At 69.3% G+C, this 10372-nt stretch overlaps 1 protein-coding gene across 1 annotated transcript in view; it reads left to right on the top strand.

The window, feature by feature from the left end:
• The first annotated feature begins 6696 nt into the window (after positions 1–6696).
• LOC119254859 (E3 ubiquitin-protein ligase PDZRN3-like) overlaps positions 6697–10372 on the top strand; it is a 56019-nt gene continuing 52343 nt past the window's right edge. Inside the window, 1 exon segment of the mRNA XM_037521913.1 lies at positions 6697–7443. Coding sequence (XP_037377810.1) covers positions 6721–7443 — 723 coding nt within the window. The 5' untranslated portion in view covers positions 6697–6720.

Raw genomic sequence — 10372 nt, 5'->3', positions numbered from 1 at the left:
CTGCACTCACAGTGCCTCTGATGTGCGGGGCCAGAAAGTAGACTCAGAGAGGGACCGTCCAGGTGGAAGGTGCTGAGGGGGTGGGGTGTTCCCTGCCTGGAGAGGAAGGATGAGCAGGCAGGGCAGCAGGGCCGGGACAGCACAGCTGCTCTGGGCAGGGCGGACACCACTGCCTGCTGGGAGGAGGCTCAGGAGCCACATCCTTGCCGGGTACAGAGCCCCCCTTCTCGGGCAGTGGGGACGTGTTCTTAGTCTTTAAAAGCAGGGCTGCCCCCACATGGGTGGGACCACTGGGCAGCGTGTGGGGGCTGGGGTCTCCGCTCACCTCCTTGAGGACCAGCCGGCCCCGTAACAGCTGCCGCAGCTGGCCAGCTCTGTGGCTACACAGAGTGGACAGGATGGGTCTGTGGGGCATGGGCCAGATCCTGCTGGGCATCGAGTAGGACATAGGCTCACAGTGGCGGGGGGGGGGCTGGACACGGCGTGGGTGTGTGCATGACCGCCCTTGTGTCCTACTGTCCAGGGTTCAGAGAGGTCACCCATATCCTCCTGCTGGGCCCTTGTGGACCGGGGACTGGATGCAAGAAAGAAGGGCACCAGCCGGCTGTGCCGCCTCTGCTGGGGCATGGGGGAGGCCCAGGGAACTGAGGCGGAGGTGGGCAGGGAGAGCGGCCATTGGCAGATGCGGGAGCGGGGCTTGCACTTGGGAGGGCTGGAACCAGCAGGATGATGCAGGGAGGGCTCTGGAGTAGCCGAGGCATGAATGGGGGTGGGGGTGGGGCTGGGGAGCTCCCTGCAGACCAAGCTGCCTTCAGAGACAGAGAAGCAGCGTCACACTCCGCGTCGTACACACCAAGAAGGTTCTGTTATAGGACAGGGAGAGGGGCAGCCCAAACCCCGCAAACCTGCCTATTGTCTATTCTAAATGGGTTCTGCCATCCGCCGCATCAACACAAAACATAGGAGACTTTAATGGGAAGGAACTTTAATAAACTAGGAAACAATACAGGAAAGGCAAAGAGTCTAGTTTCTAAATGAAGCACCCAAAGTTACCCATCCCCTCGTGGGTAAAACTCCATCCATATGGGATCGGCCCAGAGCAAGGCCCCAAAGCCTGCCACAAGTCTAAAGCATCTTCCAGTGGGGACCCACAGAAAAGGGTCACAAACAACCAGACAAGCCCGGAAGGAAAAGAGCAAAATCAACATCAAGATAAAAGCTGCCATGGTCACCTCCCCACGGGTCTCACCCACATCTGTGTCACCCCGTCCACGACCAAAAGACAAGCGCAGTTTCTTCACGTGTCTCTAGGCTCCACGCGCCTCCTCCGGGTCTCCTGGCTCCATCCTGCTTCTTTCCTCAGTCTCTTCTTCTGCTTCTCCTCTTCCTGCTCAGCTCCACCCTCCCTTGGGTGGGGCAGGGAACCTGGAACCTCCCCCTTTCCTGGGGACCCCCCTGTTACAGTTCCATCCGGTGGCCCACATGCCCCGGCCGCCCGTTGGCCCTGGTCACTGACCCTCTCCCTGAGCCATGACTGTCCATTGTCCTTTCTGGGGCGTCTCCTGAGTGGGGGACTCTCAGCCAAGTGCCACAGACCTGGGGTGGGGTTCACACACCCAGTGGGCAGGCAGGAGGGGGGCTGAGCCGTGAGACAGGCTGGCACCGCAGGAGCAAGCCCCAGGGCGATGGCTGGGCCAGCATCTGCCCCACTGGGGCCTCCCACACACCCCAGGCTGCGGGCCCCAGCGGGACACCGGCCCGAAGACAGCCAGGCCTCCCACTGGTGCCGAGATCCAGGCGCTGGTCAGGGCATAGCCAGGAAACCCGCCTGGACCTTCCCAGGCAAGTCGCCCAGTTCTGCCTCGGACCCGGCTGGCAGCGCAGAACCATCTCTCCCCCTCCCAAAGTGGCTTCCAGGACCAGCCCCAAGCTGGCTGCTGGGCACATCCACCTGGGACCCGCTGTGAGACGCGGGACCCTCTCTCCTGACTCGGGAACGAGAGGATGCACGGCGGGGTCAGGCCTTGGGGCCCCGGGCCCGGCTGGCAAACCACTGCCCAGGGTGGGGCAGAGCGACGGGGGAGGCTCCGGGAGTGCTGGAGCTAGGGCAACCAGTGACACCCCCACCTCATGCCATCCACTGTCACTGACACCAGGTCCTCGGCCTTGTCTCTGGGGCCCAAGTGGCCGCACAGTCAGAGCCGCGCAGCAGGAGTCCACCCTGAGAAGGAAGAGGGTCATGGGAGGCAGCCCGACCACCCTCGGCTCATGGCTGCTGCCCAGTGCACCCCCCGGAGCCGCAGGGGACGTTTTCTCTGTGAGAACAGGGCCCGGCTGACCGCCAGATATGCTGTCCACACATGTGTCCAGCTCCCACGTGTCCACAATGCCACACAGAGTGGGCAGGGGGCCTGGCCCAGGGCTTGTGCGGCCTGAGGCTCCACCCAGGCTGGATGTGGGGGCCTAAGCTGGCCGGTGGTCACTGCCATGGGGACCGACCAGCAGCCTCCAGTGGCAGGGAAGCCGGCCCGCCCCTCTCCCACCAGGAACGCGGGCTCTGAAGAGAAACAGGCCCGAGCTCGGCCGCCGCCTTATCTCCACCTGCCGTCGCACAACACAACCGCAGGTAAATTACAAGTTAGGTGCAGGTTCCCACAGTGGTCCCAGCCTCGGCCCTGGGCCTTTCATCTCCTGGGCTCCGCTTCTGGGGCGCGCTCTGCCGTGTGGAGAGGCGAGTGCTGGCCCCAGAGTCCCAGGGCCCTGGCCAGCTGCGCAGTGCCCACAGGGAGGGCTGGCCAGGCCCGCGGGCTGTGGCCGTGGCAAGCAGCCAGGGCCTCGGTGGGTGGCCCTGCGCCCCATGCTGACCGCTGACTGACAGCGACTGTGTCCTCATGCATGGCCCTCCCGAAGCAGCATGCCCTCCTCCAACTGTCCCTGCCTTCGCCTTTCACACTGAGGGCCCGCTGGGCTGGGCCCCGAAACCACGCCCCAGGAGGCGGCTCCGAGGTCAGGGTGCCAGGCAGGCGGCTTCTCAGGAAACTCTTCCCCGCCCACCGGGAAGCCCTTCTGCTGCTGTAGCAGTGAGAACAGGGAAGGGCAGGGAGACAGACAGACGGTGCTGGCCGAGCCTCCTCTGTCCTTCAAGACACAAAGGGCGCTCGCAGTGCAGCAGGGGCTCGGGCGTCCGGGGGCAGCCCAGGGGCCAGGCCGAGCCCTCGCCCGCTGGAGGCCTGAGCCACCGCCGCCCTTCCCCAGCCGGGGTGCACAGGCTGCGGCCGTCTGTCTGCAGGCAGAGTCAGCTAATTAGCAATTACACCGCGTGTTAGGCAAGCAGGGTCATCACACCCCAATTTTACAGAGCAAACGAGCGTCCTGGCGAGGTTGCCGGGAGAAAAATGGAATTCGCTGAGTTTCTGGCCCCAGCTTGGGCAGCGGGGCAGGAGGGATCTGGGAAGGGGCCTCAGCACTGAAAACTCAAATTTTCCAAATTAAAATGTCCTATTGGTGTGAGGGCGCGTGCTGGGACTCTTGCGGGTCCACACCAGGGATGCACCTCCCGAAGCCACCAGGTTCCCCGCACTGCCGTGGCTGGCATGGTGGGGTCGCCCTCCTGTGACGGGGCCCTGCACAGGACCAGCCCCCACCCCTGCTTAGCCCCCCCGCCACCCCGAGGACCATGGGGCCGAGGGCCCAGCGCCGGCCCAAGTGCCCATGGGTGGCGTGGAGCCTGCCCGCTCAGGGCCCTCGGCAGGTCCCGGGCACTGGCTCAGACAGCTGCCCAACCCGGGCCAGGCGTCCCCGTCCAGATTCAACTTCAGAGACTAAGCCTGCATGTGCTTTCCTGGGGCAAGGCCACTGCCCCAGGAGCACGTCCAGGTCTTGGTCTGCGGGGCCTGCATGGCGTTTCCCAGTGTCTCCCATCCTGGGACTCATGACACGTGGGTGGCGAGGGTGTCTGCTGGGCCGCCCCACCAGGCTCCAAGCTGGCGCTCCCTGCTGAGGCCTGTGTGCCCACAGGACCGAGGTGAGGTCAGGCAGGACATGTTGCACCCCAGGGCCCAGACCCACTCCCGGCTCCGAGAGCCCCGCTGAGTGGTCAGAGGGCACTGCAGGGCTGCCAGGAGGCGCCAGGAAGGCCACCCTTGGGCCGTTCTGCAGCTGCAGTGACCGCTGAGGTCAGCTCGGGGCCAGAGGCAGAGGCAGGAACGTGCCCCAGGCCCCGAGTCGGCCTCGGCCGCGGCTGTGCATTTGTTTACTTGAGAAGCGCATTCCGCGCCATGTCCCGAGGTCGCTTGGCGGTCCGGCTGCACCCAGCTGAGCCGCCCGTGCATGCGTGCGCCCAGAGAGCCGGTGCATGCTCCAGGCTCCAGGCCTCTGCCCAGCCCAGTCTCAGGGCCAGAAGCCATCCTGCTGACCCGGGCCGGCATGGGACCCCGGCCCATGGCTGTGCATCGCGCCGCCTGCTCAGCCACCCGCAGGCACACCTGTCATTCCCTGGGGTTCCTCCATCTGTCAAAAAGAGAAGATGCTTATTAATCTAATTGCATGGTGCTGCAGCTCGCGCGGCATGGCTAGGTAAGCCTCGGCAGCCGCCTGGAAAGAAGGTACAAGCGTGAACTTTTTGGTCTAATTCTGAAGCCACAGACGGTCCCACCCGGGCGAGGACGGCTGCGGCCTGGCGAGGTAGAGAGGAGGCAGCCATGCATCTGCAGGATGAGGAGGGAGGCAGCGCAGGCTGGAGCCCCTAGGGGTGCTGGCCCTCGGCATTGCTGTTTGCCCACCAGGGCACTGCAGCCCTGGCCCCACCGTCCAAGAGGCGGGCACCAGCTCCTGGCCCTGCTGCCTTGGGGACGGAGTCCCAGCCAACTCAGCGGTCTCCAGACAGAGGATGGAGGGAGCAGGGGGCGTCTCCTGAGCGAGTGACCCGCAGAGAGGACCCCCTAACTGCTCATGGTTTCCACACATGCAGGCTGTCCAGGCGAGCTGGTGTCTGTCCCCCTGTCTGGACAGGCTGCGGCCCCTGGAACACCTCCAGGTTCCCGTCCAGCACCCCTGACGTGCTGCCGCTGGGCCCTCCCTCAGCTCCGGTGGCCGATGTGCAGTTCCTGAGCCACGCTTGGCCCCGGACACTGGCTGTCATGGGGGTGGGGGTGGGGGTCGGCTGTAAGAGGAGGGGCTGCTCTGCACCCCTCCGCCCGCTGGATGAGCCAGGAGGAACCAGGGGTCTGAGCCACCGCACTGAGGCTGCTGCTCCCAGTTTCCAGCTCCCAGGGCCCTCGTCTGTCAGTTGGGCCTCGGACTGGCAGCACCTCCTGAGGCTCTGATATTCTGGGAGCCTCAAGAATTTGGTCCTAAAATTAACTGTGAGGAGCGGCAGGGACGCGTCCCTCTGTCTGGAGGCCCATCCACCTCAGAGACCTCGGACCCGCTGGGGCAGCCAGCTCCAGCGCAGCCTCTGCCTGCAGCCCTGCGTCTGGGCCAGCAGTGAGATGAGCCTGGAGGCACCGCACCTCTTGTGCACCCAGGCCGCTGGCCCCTGGCCCCGCTAGCAGCCAGGCGGAGACTGAGGAGGTCTCCAGCTCGAGCACACAAGCGAGCCTCCCTGGCCAGCCCCGCCCGGGGCCCGGCCCCAGGTGGCTGACCACAGCGCAGGGGGGAGGGCTGGGACCTTGGACGGTTGGCTCCCAGCCAGCCCCTCCAAGGCTCAGCAGCCCCCCAGTTAAGCCCTGAGGCCCCGGGAAGCCGGCAGGGCAGCAGGAGAGCCACCCCGCCGCCGGGCCAGCCGGGCAGGCCACACTGGATGGAATGCACTTTCCACGTCGCTCTTCAGAAACTGGCAGCGGATCCAGCGAATTCCACAGCCACATCCGCGCCTGACTTTTCGCGGAGCTACAGCTCGGGAGCAAAGTCACCCAAGCCGCGGCCGAGCCCAGGAACCCCAGAGCGGGGGCCCCAGAAGCGCCCAGGCCGGCCTGGAGGGGCTGGAAGCCCAGCGGGGCGCCGGCGGCAGGAGAGGGGCCGCCCGGCCCGCAGAGGCATCTCCGGCCCCTCCGGGCAGCTCGGAGGAGGGCGCGGGCGGGTGCGCATCGGGTCCACATCCCAGCCCTGCCCCCGGGCCCCGGGGAGGCCTTGATTTCTGCTCCGTGCGCCTCCGGCCTCGGTTTCCCCCTGGAAAAGCAGCGGAGGCGCAGGGGGGAGACGGAACAAAGCGAGGCCGGGCCTGCGTCCCCAGCCGGCCGCGCTCCGGGCCCGAGCCCCGCGGCCCCGCCGAGCAGGGCGGGCCGGAGCCGGCGCGCGCCCCGCAGACCCTCCGCCCCCGCGGCCCGGCCGGCGCGCGCGGGGTCGGGGCGGCTCCGCCGCGCAGGGCGCCCCGCGGCCCCCACTCGCCGGAGTGAAGTAACCAACTTGGGCCGTAAGTGCGCGGAGCGCGGCCCGGGCGCTTTCGCCGCCCCCCGCCGGCGCGGGCGGGGGCGGCGCGGCCCGCCGGGGCGGGCGGGGGCGGCGCGGGGCGCGGCGCCGGGGCCCCCTCCCGCCGCGGGCCGGGCCGGGCGGGGCGCGGGGGCGCGGGCCGGGGCGCGGGCCGGGGCCGGGCCGGGGCGCGCGCACTCGCGCAAATACGGCGCAGGCGTCGGTGCCCGGCCTCCGAGGAAGTCGGCGCGGCGGGCCAGTCCAGCGCCGGAGCGGGGCGGCCGCCGGCGCCCGGGACGGGCCGGCCGCACCATGGGCTTCGAGCTGGACCGCTTCGAGGGCGACGTGGACCCGGACCTCAAGTGCGCGCTGTGCCACAAGGTGCTGGAGGACCCGCTGACCACGCCGTGCGGCCACGTCTTCTGCGCCGGCTGCGTGCTGCCCTGGGTGGTGCAGGAGGGCTGCTGCCCCGCGCGCTGCCGCGGCCGCCTGTCGGCCAAGGAGCTCAACCACGTCCTGCCGCTCAAGCGCCTCATCCTCAAGCTGGACATCAAGTGCGCGCACGCGGCGCGCGGCTGCGGCCGGGTGGTCAAGCTGCAGCAGCTGCCCGCGCACCTGGAGCGCTGCGGCTTCGCGCCCGCGCGCTGCCCCCACGCCGGCTGCGGGCAGGCGCTGCTGCGGCGCGACCTGGAGGCGCACGTGCGGGACAACTGCGACGCGCGGCCCGCGGGCCGCTGCCCGGACGGCTGCGGGCTGCCCCTGACGCTCGGCGAGCGGCGCGCGGGCGGCCACTGCTGCGCGCGGGCCCTGCGGGCGCACAACGCCGCGCTGCAGGCCCGCCTGGCCGCGCTGCACAGGGCGTGCAAGAAGGAGGCGCTGCGCGCGGGCAAGCGCGAGAAGTCGCTGGTGGCGCAGCTGGCCGCCGCGCAGCTGGAGCTGCAGATGACCGCGCTGCGCTACCAGAAGAAGTTCACGGAGTACAGCGCGCGCCTGGACTCGCTCAGCCGCTGCGTGGCCGCGCCCCCCGCAGGCAAGGTAGGCGCGGTCCCCGCCCGGGCACCCCGGGCACCCCGGCCCCCGGCACCCCGGCCCCGGGCACCCCCGGCCTCGGGCACCCCGGCCCCCGGCACCCGGTCACCCCCAGCCTCGGGCACCCCAGCCCCCGGCACCCCGGCCCCCGGCACCCCGGCCTCGGCACCCCGGGCCACCCCGGCCGGCGGCGGCGCACCCTCCGTCCCTCGCCAGCAGCCACTAGCCTGCGTGTCGGAGCTCTGGGGGTGCTGGCGAGGCCACCCCAGCAGCCCAGGGGGCGGGTGAAGTGTCCCTCTGGCTGGGACGGTGTTCAGGGCGCCACCGCTGGAGCAACAGGCGCCCTTGAGGGAGTCGCTTCTGCGGGGTTCAGGCCGGAAAACGTCCACCCTGCACAGGACACGCGGGGCCAGTTACAGCCACACGTGCCCGGGAACCCCAGAGACCGGAAGGAGCCCACAGCCGGGATAGAGTTAAGGAGGGTGCCGGGGGGAGGCCTCTGGAGCCGGTCGTGGGCTCTGCTGCCGACTAGCTGGCTGCCCGCCCCGAGGAGCCGCTCAAGCGTCTGCTGAGCCTGCGGCCCGGGCTGGGCTGGGCAGCCTCCGGTGCTGCAGGGCCGTCCCCTGGGCTCCAGGGAGGACAGTAACTGCCTGCGAGTGTGGAGACGATTCCAGGGCGGCCTCGGGGCCAGAGGAGTGTCAGAGCCTCCAGAGCTCTCTCTCCCCGTCCTGGGCCGCGTGGACCCTGCCCTCAGGATTTCTGACTCCGGGGGAGGCCGGGAGGGCCCTCGCACCTGGTCAGTGTTCAGACCCTGGGGACCTATGCACCCACGGGCCCTGCCCGCCTGTCAGTGTGTGTGTGGGGCGGCGCGCAGGCCCAGAGAGGCCTGGAGCCTGAGGCCCCACGTCAGACGCCTCAGCCAGAGCTGAACTCTGGCACCTCACTCCGGCCTGGGACACACCAACCTGGGCCGGCGCTGTGGGGTGCCCAGCACCCTGGGGCTCAGTGGCATCCCTGGCTGCTGCCCTGCAGAGCTGAGAACCCTCCCCCACGTGGCCACCTGAGCAGCTCCAGGCTGCTCAGGCGTGTGGGGTTCCGGCGAGCACCCCAGCTTTCCTGCGTGGGGCGCCTGCCTGGGACGGCCAGCCGGCTGTCGGCCCTCTGTGGTGCAGGCCCTGGCCTTGTCTGCGCTCCCTTCCTGCCTCCCGCCTGCTCCCGCCCCCACCAGGGCCTGTCAGCTGCAGCCGCAGCAGCTGGCGGCTCGGGGCGAAGGGCAAATATTTACAGCTCCAGGCTCACCCTGACCAGCCCGGGCCTCCAGAGCCGGGGGCGCCCGAGCCCCCCGATGCAGCGCTGGGCCACGCTGGGCCGCGCTGAGCTGGGCTGGGCTTTGGGCAGCGCCGGCTCCGGACGCCACTCCCGGTTGTCCCAGTGGTGCCGCCTGGACCCCGCCGGCCCGCAGGGACCTCATTTGTGTTCCAGCCACTGCCACTGCCGCAGGGCTCGGCTCCTCGTCCCTGCCTGCCTTCGCCGCTCTCCTGCGCCGCTCCCCGCTCTCCTGTCTGGGCAACTCTTGGACTCAGACACGAGGCTTGAGGCAAAACTGACACTTTTGTGGGTTGCTGGTGAGAGGGAAGATGGAGCTCGGGACACGATGCCACTTTCTGGCAGAGAGAGACAGTTCCGGGCCCTGGGGCCCATCGGACGCCCCCACTCCTCGGTTGGGCCCCTGCCCAGATGCCAGCCCCGGGCAGGAGGCGCTGCTCTGGCCACGGGCCCTGGGCCTCTACCTGGGACCGGCCTTTCCTCAAGCTGACCCTCCGGGCCAGGGCAGAGGGCAGCTGTCAGCCCCAGCCTGGCCTGGCCGCCCCTCCGGCTGCCTGCACGTTTCGCTGGCCGCCGGTGCTTCGGCAGCAGAGGATTTCTGCCCTTGGACACTCTCGGGCCAGCACTGGCTGGTGGTCAGTCCTGTTTACGTCTCTGTTACCAGCTCAGGCACAGAGCAGCCCCGAGCCTCCGACCAGTCCCCCAGGCCCGCCCAGGTGGTGCCGCCCAAGTTGTCCCAGAGCCGGGCGTCCAATCTGGAAGTGACAGCTGAGCAGGACCGTGCCCTTCCCGGGGCCGTAGCACGGGCCTGAGGTCCACCGACCAGAGGGGCTGCCGCGCGGCCAGGCCCAGGCTCACTCCCAGCCCCAGGCAGCTGCTGGGCTGGGGACACTTCACTCAGGAGCAGCCCGCAAGGCCCGGCTGCACTGTTGCTGTGTCCCTCCCTCCCTGGAGTTCAGGGTCAGCCCATCTCGCCCGCCTGCCCGGCTCCTGCCCAGAGAGCTGGTGCCCACCCTCCGCCCCTGCCCCACGCCTGCGCCCCGTCAGGTGTCTGCAGACAGCGCTGCCCATGGTTGCGGGGGCCTCTGGGCACAGCCCTGAACTGCGGGTGCAGGCTGGACCCAGGCCCCACTCTTGCCGCCGTGCCTGCTCCGCGGTGCTCTCCAGGGAGGCAAGAGGCACCACCCTCAGCCTAGTTCTTGCCCGTGGGGGCTGGCCCCGTGGCTGTGAGGTCCAGCTGCAGCCCCGCCCCTCCTGCTGGAGACGGCCTTGGCCCGTGGGACGTCACAGGTGTCCCTGCTCTGACCCGAGGCAGAGCGGCGCCTCCTCAGACCCCATCCCTGCTGGGCCCATGCCTCCCCCGGCCTGCCCTCCCCTGCATGGTACACTGAGGGACCGGAGGCCGCACATTGACCCGCTGGGCCCGGGGCCCTGGCTCGGCTGCCAGTCCTCCCCCCCAGCCAGCTCCTGGAGGGTCCAGGAACTGCCCCTGGGCTGGAAGACTGCCCAGTCCCGCCCGGGTCAAGGTCGTGGGCCCAGGAAGCCGCTGACTCTCCTGTGGTCATGGCCATTCAGGCTCCTCTGTGGCCCCCATGGCCAAGGAGCAAGG

This window comes from Talpa occidentalis, unplaced genomic scaffold (genome assembly GCF_014898055.3).
Source record: "Talpa occidentalis isolate TD23 unplaced genomic scaffold, MPIMG_talOcc4v2.1 talOcc4.10, whole genome shotgun sequence".
Lineage (NCBI taxonomy): Eukaryota > Metazoa > Chordata > Mammalia > Eulipotyphla > Talpidae > Talpa > Talpa occidentalis.
This window is presented reverse-complemented; position numbering and strand designations above follow the sequence as displayed.